The sequence below is a fragment of the Pseudoliparis swirei genome, chromosome 18 (genome assembly GCF_029220125.1).
Source record: "Pseudoliparis swirei isolate HS2019 ecotype Mariana Trench chromosome 18, NWPU_hadal_v1, whole genome shotgun sequence".
In the NCBI taxonomy this organism is placed as follows: Eukaryota; Metazoa; Chordata; class Actinopteri; order Perciformes; family Liparidae; genus Pseudoliparis; species Pseudoliparis swirei.
This window is the reverse complement of record NC_079405.1, coordinates 3,490,603-3,503,549: the sequence shown is the minus strand read 5'-3', so window position 1 is coordinate 3,503,549 and position 12,947 is coordinate 3,490,603. Positions and strand designations below refer to the sequence as shown.

The window sequence follows — 12,947 nt, the reverse complement described above, 5'->3', positions numbered from 1 at the left end:
TAATTTTTTCCAGATTGTTTTATTTGCAAATAATATTGTTTCCTCATCATTGATGTACAACAGATATTTCGTATATATACAGTCTGTAGCTACCATAAATACAAACTGTGGTCATATGTTTATCGGAAAAAATTGCAGCTTAATGTTATAGTCGAATAAAACCAAAACATTTCACAATAATGACCCACATGTGGCTCATTTACTAGCCTTACAAAAACCTCTCGGAAAGAAGTCAAAAAATGAGTTATTTTTCCAAAAGAAAAGAGTTTGATGTAAAAAACAAACACACGTCATACAAAACATGAACACACAACAACAAAGCCGCCACGAACAAGTCCGTCAGACACGGCGTCGACGTCTTCGGTCGGTTCGTCCGTCAGCCGTCCACTCGGTGAGCGCGTCGGCAGAACGTCCAGTAATGTTCCACCGTGTTCTCATTGGCCCGCTCGCTCATATGGTGAACACGCGTGTTGCGTATCGTGAAACCCTGGAAAATACGTTAAAACGTTACTATTAGCCATTATACAAAAATAAAAAAAGCTACTTCGTACAACCCATTTTACCATGAAGCTAAAAACACCGGATAGCGGTAACAAGCTACGGGGCTAATTTCACGTCAGAAGTTTTCTCGCTGAAAGATTTATTTCTACGTACGATGTTGAAGACGAGATTTTAAAAAAAAGCCACGTACAGCTTTGGAGATGAAGTCCAGCAGATGGACGCGCAGGCTGATTTCCTGTTGGTGGTCACATGGTCCAAAGGTGAAGGACACCTGGTAGTCTCTGGAGTCCATCATGTGTTTGTTCCACTTTGTGAAACTGCTGGAGATGGACTCCAACATTGCATGAAGCTAAAGAAAAACAAAAGAGAGAGAGTAGAGAGTCATGTGACTACTGGTTGTGTCGAAATGGGAACCGACAATTTGCACACAAAAACGACGACCTTTCCAAAATGTCACCATTCAAGGTCAAAGCCTGAACTAAAGCATTCCAGATCAATGGCAACACATCCTCCTTCAAGGTCAATGCCTAAACATCACCATTCAAGGTCAATGCTTAACCATCACCGTATAGAGGTCAATGCCTCACAGTAACCATATAGAGGTCAATGCTTCAACTTAACCGTAGAGGTCAATGCCTCACCTTAACCATATAGAGGTCAATGCTTCAACGTAACCGTATAGAGGTCAATGCTTCACCTTAACCATATAGAGGTCAATGCCTCACCTTAACCATATAGAGGTCAATGCTTCAACTTAACCGTAGAGGTCAATGCCTCACCTTAACCATATAGAGGTCAATGCTTCAACGTAACCGTATAGAGGTCAATGCTTCACCTTAACCATATAGAGGTCAATGACTCACCATAACCGTATAGAGGTCAATGCTTCACCTTAACCATATAGAGGTCAATGCCTCACCTTAACCATATAGAGGTCAATGACTCACCTTAACCGTATAGAGGTCAATGACTCACCTTAACCGTATAGAGGTCAATGACTCACCATAACCGTATAGAGGTCAATGACTCACCTTAACCGTATAGAGGTCAATGACTCACCTTAACCGTATAGAGGTCAATGACTCACCTTAACCATATAGAGGTCAATGCCTCACCATAACCGTATAGAGGTCAATGACTCACCTTAACCGTATAGAGGTCAATGACTCACCTTAACCGTATAGAGGTCAATGACTCACCTTAACCGTATAGAGGTCAATGACTCACCTTAACCATATAGAGGTCAATGCCTCACCATAACCGTATAGAGGTCAATGACTCACCTTAACCATATAGAGGTCAATGACTCACCATAACCGTATAGAGGTCAATGCTTCACCTTAACCATATAGAGGTCAATGCCTCACCATAACCGTATAGAGGTCAATGACTCACCTTAACCATATAGAGGTCAATGCCTCACCTTAACCATATAGAGGTCAATGACTCACCATAACCGTATAGAGGTCAATGCTTCACCTTAACCATATAGAGGTCAATGCCTCACCATAACCGTATAGAGGTCAATGACTCACCTTAACCATATAGAGGTCAATGCCTCACCTTAACCATATAGAGGTCAATGACTCACCTTAACCATATAGAGGTCAATGACTCACCTTAACCGTATAGAGGTCAATGACTCACCTTAACCATATAGAGGTCAATGACTCACCTTAACCATATAGAGGTCAATGCCTCACCATAACCGTATAGAGGTCAATGACTCACCTTAACCGTATAGAGGTCAATGACTCACCTTAACCGTATAGAGGTCAATGACTCACCTTAACCGTATAGAGGTCAATGCCTCACCATAACCGTATAGAGGTCAATGACTCACCTTAACCGTATAGAGGTCAATGACTCACCATAACCGTATAGAGGTCAATGATTCACCTTAACCATATAGAGGTCAATGACTCACCTTAACCATATAGAGGTCAATGACTCACCTTAACCATATAGAGGTCAATGACTCACCATAACCGTATAGAGGTCAATGACTCACCATACGCGTATAGAGGTCAATGACTCACCTTAACCGTATAGAGGTCAATGACTCACCATAACCGTATAGAGGTCAATGACTCACCTTAACCGTATAGAGGTCAATGACTCACCGTAACCGTATATAGGTCAATGACTCACCTTAACCGTATAGAGGTCAATGACTCACCATAACCGTATAGAGGTCAATGCCTCACCATAACCGTATAGAGGTCAATGACTCACCTTAACCGTATAGAGGTCAATGACTCACCATAACCGTATAGAGGTCAATGACTCACCTTAACCATATAGAGGTCAATGCCTCACCATAACCGTATATAGGTCAATGACTCACCTTAACCGTATAGAGGTCAATGACTCACCTTAACCGTATAGAGGTCAATGACTCACCATAACCGTATAGAGGTCAATGCCTCACCATAACCGTATAGAGGTCAATGACTCACCTTAACCGTATAGAGGTCAATGACTCACCTTAACCATATAGAGGTCAATGCCTCACCATGCCTTCATCGGATTTGGCTCTCGACGAAGGCGGTCGCATTTTTCTCTCCCTCTCCTCCCCATGACCTTCCCCTCCCTGCTTGGCTTCTCTCGTCATGTCTTGTCTGTCTCTATACTTGAGAGACTCTCTCCGCATCGCTCTTCGAACTAAAAACCATGGACGTGATCAACTGGTCTCCTAACGCAATTGACACCATCTTCTCGACGAGAAGCTCGGGTTCGGGGGAACCTGCCTGTCCTGCTGGGACGTGGGTTGCTGGTTACACGATGGACGCGTGGGGGAAGTGGCGTGTCTTGTGCCTAGCAGCCCTTTCCGTGGAGGACGTAGAAGACATCTACCTATTCGGAACTTTGATTACAGGATTTCTGCTGTTTGGATTTGGCGCTGCCCTGGCTTATCGGAAAATTAAGGAAATGGTGACAGCCGTTAAAAGCCCCCTAAGGCTGCCCGACATGATTGACGTTGGGCAGAGTTGTTGGCACTCAGACTTTGGCATTAAACCGTCAGAATGACAACATCGTGGAGAAGCTGATGGCTCTGCAAATGAAATTGGATCGATTTGAAATCCTATTGGGAAACGGGAGGAAAATGGAGGAATAGTAGGTGCGCAAAATTGAAATGCAGCTACTGGAAGACCAAACAATCCCAATCTTATCTGCTTTCGGCTCCCTCTACCAGGACGGGCCTTGGCCAAGGCCGTGACTGGAACAACAACTCCCCCGAAGATCACTGAAGCGAGACTCTCTCTCATTCCCTTCCCCCTATCCACAGACACCTGTGGTTGTTTTCTCCCCAGGACCCTTCAAGGCCATCTCCATGGCAACGACCATCTTGCGGTCTGGGAACTTTGTCTGTTGTGGACTGGGGGAGGACGATACACCAGGCCACTCACACACAACCAACACACTGAAATGCACTCACTACCCCCATCCCACGCCTTCGCCTGCTTTGCCCCCCCAGGGTGACAGGACGGGGTCTGCGTCCGGCGCCGTGACGGCGAAGGACCGGGCTGGCTGCTTGTCGGTGCTGGTTACCTTCTGCCCCCAATGGCGGGGCTATCGCCCAGTCTTTGGCTTACCTCCCCTCCCCCCCTTCCTACTCGTTGCAAGTCATGTCTAAGGCGTATGTGCTTATGTGCAATGGTGTTTTTTGTTCTTCTGCTCCCACACTGTACCCCTCCAGGGGCATAGTCGGGGGGTTGCTTTTTCTTTTTTCTCGCCTCTCTTTCCTCATGTTATGCTGTAATCTTTCATCCACCCTTTCCAAGATGGCGCCGCGGACGGCGCCTCGGTGTCTTGGTGCGCGAATCTTGCACCTTCCGCCAAAAAAAGTTCCTCGTTTGTTTGTGAAAACATTCTTTGGCAATAAACCTGTTTCTGATTCTGATAACCGTATAGAGGTCAATGACTCACCTTAACCGTATAGAGGTCAATGACTCACCATAACCGTATAGAGGTCAATGACTCACCTTAACCATATAGAGGTCAATGACTCACCTTAACCATATAGAGGTCAATGACTCACCATAACCGTATAGAGGTCAATGACTCACCTTAACCATATAGAGGTCAATGCCTCACCTTAACCATATAGAGGTCAATGCCTCACCTTAACCGTATAGAGGTCAATGACTCACCTTAACCGTATAGAGGTCAATGACTCACCTTAACCGTATAGAGGTCAATGCCTCACCTTAACCATATAGAGGTCAATGACTCACCTTAACCATATAGAGGTCAATGACTCACCTTAACCATATAGAGGTCAATGCCTCACCTTAACCGTATAGAGGTCAATGACTCACCTTAACCGTATAGAGGTCAATGACTCACCTTAACCGTATAGAGGTCAATGACTCACCTTAACCATATAGAGGTCAATGACTCACCTTCACCATATAGAGGTCAATGCCTCACCTTAACCATATAGAGGTCAATGACTCACCTTAACCATATAGAGGTCAATGACTCACCTTAACCATATAGAGGTCAATGCCTCACCATAACCGTATAGAGGTCAATGACTCACCTTAACCATATAGAGGTCAATGACTCATCTTAACCATATAGAGGTCAATGCCTCACCTTAACCATATAGAGGTCAATGACTCACCTTAACCATATAGAGGTCAATGACTCACCATAACCTCAGAGGTCAATGCTTAACCTTAACCGTATAGAGGTCAATGCCTCACCTTTAGAGGTTATTGCCTAAACATAACCATGTGAGGTCAAAGCATGGATTTAACCATTTAAGGCCAATGCCTACACTTTACTAGTCCAGGTAAATACATAATCTTAACAATTCAAGTTCATTCCCTAATTGAACCATTCCAGGTCAAAAGCCTAAATTTAAACATTCAAGGTCAAATAAAGTTGATTGTTAGCGTTCCGCTTCATTCACTTATTGACTTAAAACACAAATAAACATTTCAGCATTAAAAATACCTACCGCGAACATTTATAGATAAAATAAACTGCTAAATGTCTGAACCAGGAAATAAAACATCTTACAAATCAAGGAAATGAAAGTATAAAATGTATAGAGGTGAATGAAAAGACAAATGTATGAACCAGGAATGAAATGCCTGAATAGAGATGAGACTATAATGCATCAAGGTGTTCCTCCATATCTCTCCACCCACCTTGGTGGTGATGGTGAGCTGGGTGATGATGACTGCCACGGGGTTGGAGTACTTGGACAGCTTCCTGGTGCTGGACAGCTCCACCACCTCCTCATAGGTGTCGGTGGGGTAGGGCAGCAGGGGTTTGGGGTCTCCCAGACACTGAAGCAGGGGCTCAATCTGATAGAAATCGGCCTCCTTCCTGAGAAGCTCCGCCTCCTTGAAGTCGCACGGCAACGTCAGCTCAGACGTACGCAGGAAGTTCAGGATGTAGCTGAAACGGCAGAAAGGAGAGCGGATCAGCCCCGACCGCCTGGTGGTTCTGAGAGTCTGGCCTGTCAGTCGGAGTCAAGATGGGGAAGGAAGGAAGGAAGGAAGGAAGGAAGGAAGAAAGGAAGCTGCTGTACAACCCTCATGTTGAACTTTACATCTTTATTCTCACTCCTATTTTTTATTATAAAAAGCGACAGGGTTAGTCTTTATTTTCATGCTATCAACAAATGCCATTAAAAAGTCCCAAACCATCTCTTAATACTTTGACTTCCCGACCAGGCGTCAACTTCCGCTTCTAAAGAGTGAAGCCAACTGGGAACTTCCGTTTACTGATTGGAAAAAAAGCCAAGATGGCGACGGCCGAAATTCAAGATGGCGACGGACATAATCCAACATGGCGACGGCCGTAATTCAAGATGGCGACGGCCGTAATTCAAGATGGCGACGGACAGAATCCAAGATGGCAACGGCCGTAATCCAAGATGGCGGCGGCCGTAATTTAAAATGGCGACGGACGTAATCCAAGATGGCGTCGGCCGTAATTCAAGATGGCGACGGCCGTAATCCAAGATGGCGACGGCTGTAATTCAAGATGGCGATGGACAGAATCCAAGATGGCGACGGCCGTAATTCAAGATGGTGACGGCCATAATTCAAGATGGCGACGGCCATAATTCAAAATGGCGACGGCCATAATCCAAGATGGCGACGGCTGTAATTCAAGATGGCGATGGACAGAATCCAAGATGGCGACGGCCAAAATTCAAGATGGCGACGGCCGTAATTTAAAATGGTGACGGACGTAATTCAAGATGGTGACGGCCATAATCCAAGATGGTGACGGCCGTAATTCAAGATGGCGACGGCCATAATTCAAGATGGCGACGGCCATAATCCAAGATGGCGACGTCTGTAATTCAAGATGGCGATGGACAGAATCCAAGATGGCGACGGCCGTAATTCAAGATGGCGACGGCCGTAATTCAAGATGGTGACGGCCGTAATTCAAGATGGTGACAGCCGTAATTCAAGATGGCGACGGCCATAATCCAAGATGGTGACGGCCATAATCCAAGATGGTGACGGCCGTAATTCAAGATGGCGACGGCCGTAATTCAAGATGGCGACGGCCATAATCCAAGATGGCGACGGCCGTAATTCAAGATGGCGACGGCCATAATCCAAGATGGTGACGGCCGTAATTCAAGATGGCGACGGCCATAATCCAAGATGGCGACGGCCGTAATCCAAGATGGCGACGACCCAAGCGCTTCACGACGTCATGGTGACCACGTCCACGTCTTACATACGGTCTACGTCCCCTCCCCCGACTCAGGGGTCGAGGACTGACCACGAATTTGAGAACTCAGTGAAGATGTAAATCTTTGAAAACAGCTCAAAAATACATAGTTTATAAAAGACACTGAGAAGAAGTCAATTTAACAAACGTCACCTTTTGGAACTGAAAGATTGTTTAAAGATGTCCATTGCAAACTATTATCCCAAATTAAAAAAACATCACATGATGGAAACAATCTGAACAAATAAACGTGGCTGTAAATACGTGTTGTGCCACAGTCGGCTATAAATGACCTGAATAAATGTTCTGCTGCCAGCGCCACCCGCCACCGTGAATCCAAGCGTAACGTCTTCAGGGTCGTATCTCATCACCGTTTTAACGCACGGCCGCACTGGGGGACTCAAACCCCCGGATCCGATGACGTAAAAGGGCTCACGGGTGATTTAAAAAGAATTTAATGACATAAATGAGAACATTTTGTACCTTTTGTATCGTCTACGTAAGCTTCACTCAGGGCTCGCCGTGATTTGTATTAGTATTCAGTGCTGCAACGGTCATAAAATGAATCTTCAGGTCACGACGGGCTGTTTTATTGTGTGTAAATCAAGCGTGGCTGATGTGTTGCGCAGGTTGGCCGGGGCCACGGTTGAGTTGTGATGGCGCTCGGGGGGATTGTGGGAGAGCCGGCTCACGGTGCCTTACCGTGGCCTTGGAGGAGGAGAGGCGTCTCCCACCCCACGGGTCCATTTTGTGAAGGTTAGCTAGCTAACAAGACAGGGTTCATACGCATGTTGACCAGTGGGTTTCCAGGACTTTAAACCAATTTTCCATGACCAACCGTTTTTTGAAATACATACATGAAAAAGTGAGAAAATGTCGTATTTAAACAAACTATGAGGATTCTAAAGCACACAGTATAACCTGAAATGACACAAATGAATCAGACAATAGCGCGGCACAAAAAACAACAACTTGGCTGTGAGTATGAGAGCGTATGCCGGCTTATATTTAGAGCGTCTTTCTTTTAAAAACATAGTCATTATTTCAAACTCAGCGTAAATGAACATTCTGATATAACACATTTCCATGACTTTTCCCAAACTTTTGGGATTACATTTTTTTTCAAGAACTTTTCCAGGCCTGGAAATAACCATTTTAAAATTCCATGACTTTTCCATGTTTTCCATGACCGATCAAACCCCGCAAGAGCAAAATACGTTGTTTCCACGCAGACGATGTGTTGCGATCGCCGTGGAGACGTTCAAGCGTGACCGATCCGTGCGGTCGGGCTAGCTGCTACACACACACTCACCGGAACAGCGGGCCGTCGCGGTCGATGAAGTAGTTCCCGCATGCGTCCCTGACGGTGGGGAGGTCGCCCCCGAACATGGCGCCCAGCATGGACTCGGGGTAGCGCTGCAGCGTGGACAGAGTCGTGCTGTACATGCTGCCGCCCACGTTCAGCGTCACCGCCTCCCCCATCTGGAGAGAGCAGGAACAGCAGTCAAGACACCGAAGAACTCATTCGTGCTCTCGAACTCGGATAGTTGACTTCTGGGGTCTAGCGGGGGGGAAGAGTCCTTTTTTATCGACTCTGATGTCACACATAAAATAACTTGTTTTACCGACATATATTTACATCTCCACATGTTTAAAAGAAAAAATAATTAACCACATTGAAATCTAACTTCTTGACCAAAACAATCTCAAAAGGACCTTTATTCAATGAAATTGGATAAAGATACATGGATATATGGCTTTTTATTTGTTTGTGTCATTATAAAAATAATAACCATCAGTCTATTTAATTTGGGAGCTAAAGCCAAAGAAAACACAAGCAGGTCTGACGACCTTGACAGTTGTGAAGTGTGACCTTGGCTTTAGAGAGAGGACTGGTAACGCAACTTAACTCGGTATCGGCAATTGTTGAGATGATGTTGGGACTGAGGAGTAGCACCGGTACCCTTGAACCAAGTTTCAACCCCTCAAACGACTATTTGAAGGTCAAAGACCGACGTACAACGACACACACACACACACACATAGAGAGTCCATACAGTCATGTGACGCAGAGAAGACGCATCGCTTGAGTAAACTTCAGCCTCTGCTGGTGATGGCATACTTAATCGTTAATGCGGTATGCAGCACTGATATGTAACGTATAGTATGTGGACCGTGAGTATGAGAGTTAGCCACAGGCGGTTCAGACCGGAAAAACACGAGAAACACACACACACACACACACACACACACACCATGTGACCCAGGTCTCCATTCTCCATCGGCTGGCTGACCACGTTCGTTTTTCCTTCAAGGTCGTCAGACGGCCGAGGAGATCATTTCCGCCAACACCTGCAAACAAGAGGTCGATGAGATGGTTGCCATGGCGATCGGCGACCAGCCGATGCCAGTGACATCATCTGGACGATTCAGTCTTGTGCAACTGATGCGCGTGTTCGCCATGTGCCAGCCAGTGAGAAACAGGAGGGGGAGGAGCTTGTTTTCTTAAATCTCGGGAAAAAACAAACGCTGATTTTTTAAAAAGGACAGATTGATTCGTGACGTTTTCTTGGCTTCCAATCACTCTTCATTGTCAAAACACGCCACCTACATTACCCATAATGCAACGCGATTGGGGACACTTTATTCAAAGTGTGGCGGGGTAATGTCGGTTTGTTGTCATTTGTCTTCTGCCGCAGCAAAACAAGCTAGAAACACGATAAATGGCCCAATGGGAAAAGTGAAGTCCCGCCTCTTCCTGTTACCGTCACCTTGGCTACACTCGTGCACAAAGTAAAATATAATCCTACCTGATGACTTCCTTTTTACAGACATAAAGCAAAAATAAAAATAGTAAAACCCGTTGTTCATGTGAGAGACGACTTTTAAATGTGTAATCTTTCGAACGACATATTTTCAGTTAAATCGACAAACATCAAATGTGTAATTTATGGCACATTTCAAATGGGATAAAAAATTATTGACAAATGTCCATATTTTCTGGCAGCTCAACTGGAAATAATGTGCAAGCGCTTCCCAAGAAGTACGACTCCAAATCAGCCACATGGTGGCGTGTAATTAACACGGCAAAAAAAATATTCATGGATAGAGTTGACTCAATGAGCTCTCATCAGGGTCACAAAACACACTGTCAGACAACATCCACTAGCAGTACCGAGAAAAGTATATATATATATAAAAGTATAAGCAATTACTGGTCACTGTACTGGAGGTACTTGTACTTTTCTTTTCCATTTTCTTCTTCTTTTGCTTTTAACGACATTTAAAATACATACTTACTTTTCACAACATGTCATGTATTCAATAGTATATTACAATAAATCGAATCAACAAATACATGTTATTACTATAGATTTTAAAAAGTGATTCATGTAATTACAATTAAATACACTTTACCAGCTGCAACGGTAATAGTGAATATAATAACATGAATAATATAATATTTTTAAATATTAAAAGTATTAAAAAAATACAATGTATGTATAGATTAGGCTACTAAGAAGTACATAAGTAATTAAAATTAAATACACTCTACCAGCTGCAACAGTAATAGTGAATGTAATTACATGAATAATATATTATCTTTAAATATAAAAAGTATTAAAAAAACACAATGTATGTATAGATTAGGCTACAAAGAAGTACATAAGTAATTCCAATTAAATACACTTTACAAGCTGCAACATTAATAGTGAAAAATAACATGAATAATATTAGATTTCTTAATGGTTTATTCTGCATAATGACTAGCCTTTTTATTTTTGGTAATAACTTTACAAGTGTACAAGTATATTTTGACGCTAATATTTGATGCTAGTCTTTCTACTTTGTGTTGACTGTTACTTTAAGTAAAATATTGGAGTACTTCTTACACAAATGATGGTATTCTGCCGTTTTGGGGTCATTTTAGAGACAGTTTTGGTGCTTCTGCGTCGAACATACTGTGAAATATTTTTTATTATTTTGTTTCCCTTATTAACGTGAACACACGGAAAGAGCACGTTATTAACCCGGGAGGTGGACGGTAACCTGCCCGGTGCTGTAGGTGCGATAACACGGAACAGTGTCTGTCTGCGCAGGCGGTTACACGGCCGTTAGCTCGCGAGACGCCAGTTGAGAACGATGGCCACGCAAAGAGAGACGTCACGCCGTCGCTTTGACGAATGGAAAACAGAAACGTTACGAAATCAGCACGGTCTTACCGGTAACTGTGACGTCACTGCTTTAACGCGATCAACGGTCGGGAGGTAGAAAGTCCGAAACTAGCTAAAATAGCCGTTTGCATCCATCAGTTACAGTTCTGTCAAGCTCACGTCGATTAGTGACGAGACTTCCGGTAAGAGCAAAAAATAAAAGCTCCAAAAAATAAGAGTCGTTATCGTCACATAAGAATAGTCGAATTATGGGTATAGATATGAGAGAATATTGAAGTACTTCAATACCCTTTACTTTTACTTTACCTAAGTATTGGCAATTTATGACGACTTTATCATTCTAGTCCACTACATTCTGGAGGCAAATATTGTACATTCATTTTTTTACTCCACTACATTTAAATTATGAAGGCAAAATAAAAACCAACTTATAAATGTTAAGTTACTTATAATATGGCATATTTACTCTTATTTATATGAATATATTGTATTTATTTGGAATGATTATATGCATGTGCATCTATGTGTAGTGTGCACATGCTTTCTTTTGCATATACATAACAAGAAAATGAAATAAAGAAAAAATTGGATCACAAAAAAAACAACGTAGATTGTCATTACAATTAGCTCCACATTTGCTGCAATATTAAAAGGTTGAATGCAGTAATGCATCGATAGTTACGATAAAATATAATTGATATGATTCTGAAATGGGCAGGATTACTTTTGTATTCCTTAAGTAAATGTCTATGCTAAAACTCCAGTGCTCGGAAACACTACTTCTTCCATCCACAGGGGCGACCCAAGTCAACAACAAATGTAAAAAAATTTGGAGTAGCTTTAAGTCAACGTTTTTTGTGATGAATTTGTGCTGATGATTAATGTATTCATTTATTTATGTTACATCATTTATTTTCCTATTTGTATCTTTTTGAAACCACATTCAATTCAATTCAGTTTATTTGTATAGCCCAATTTCACAAATTACAAATTTGTCTCGGAGTGCTTTACAATCTGTACACATAGACATCCCTGCCCCAAAACCTCACATCGGACCAGGAAAAACTCCCAAATAACCCTTCAGGGGGAAAAAAAGGGAAGAAACCTGCAGGAGAGCAACAGAGGAGGATCCCTCTCCAGGATGGACAGAACAATAGATGTCATGTGACCAGAAGGACAGATTTAGAGTTTAAATACATTCAATGAATATGACAGAGTGTATGAATAGTTCATAGTAGGCATATTCCACGATGGAGACCTCCACGATCCATCAGGCAGATGGCGGTGGGGAGGAGGAGTGGGCGGAGTCTCAACAGTGGGCGGAGTCTCAACAGGACAGTGGCGTAGTCAGGAGCAGGAATTCCACGACCCAGACCTCGATGATCCATCAGCAGATAGGATCTATGCCGTCTCATAGGGTCCGATGACCCCATGAGACGTGAAGTCAAAAGGACTCCGGGGAGAAAGCAGAGTTAGTAACGTGTGATTGAGAGATGAAGATTCATCCCTAAGGAGAGAAAAGAGGAGATAGGTACTCAGTGCATCCTAAATGTCCCC

At 43.4% G+C, this 12,947-nt stretch overlaps 1 protein-coding gene across 2 annotated transcripts; it reads right to left on the bottom strand.

The window, feature by feature from the left end:
* On the bottom strand, positions 1–11,533 carry kctd6a (potassium channel tetramerization domain containing 6a). 2 transcript variants are annotated; one of them, XM_056437377.1, is made up of 6 exons: positions 11,439–11,533; positions 9,471–9,567; positions 8,528–8,697; positions 5,664–5,916; positions 692–850; positions 1–487 (listed from the first exon to the last, which is right to left on the bottom strand). In XM_056437377.1, the coding sequence occupies exons 2-6, from the start codon at positions 9,495–9,497 to the stop codon at positions 377–379; spliced, it is 720 nt and encodes a 239-aa protein (XP_056293352.1). In that variant the 5' UTR covers positions 9,498–9,567; positions 11,439–11,533; the 3' UTR covers positions 1–376. The 2 variants fall into 2 exon arrangements, with proteins under 2 accessions (XP_056293352.1, XP_056293353.1); XM_056437378.1 differs by lacking the exon at positions 9,471–9,567.
* Between the last annotated feature and the right edge of the window lie 1,414 nt (positions 11,534–12,947).

Bases quoted from the DNA above. Each gene is read 5' to 3' on its own strand.
- kctd6a (XM_056437377.1), bottom strand. From the start codon at position 9,497: ATGGAGAATGGAGACCTGGGTCACATG. The intron at 5,917-8,527 runs GTGAGTGTGTGT...CTGCCGTTTCAG, and splicing joins CGCGACGGCCCGCTGTTCCG to CTACATCCTGAACTTCCTGC. The intron at 488-691 runs GTACGTGGCTTT...CGTATTTTCCAG, and splicing joins TGGACTTCATCTCCAAAGCT to GGTTTCACGATACGCAACAC.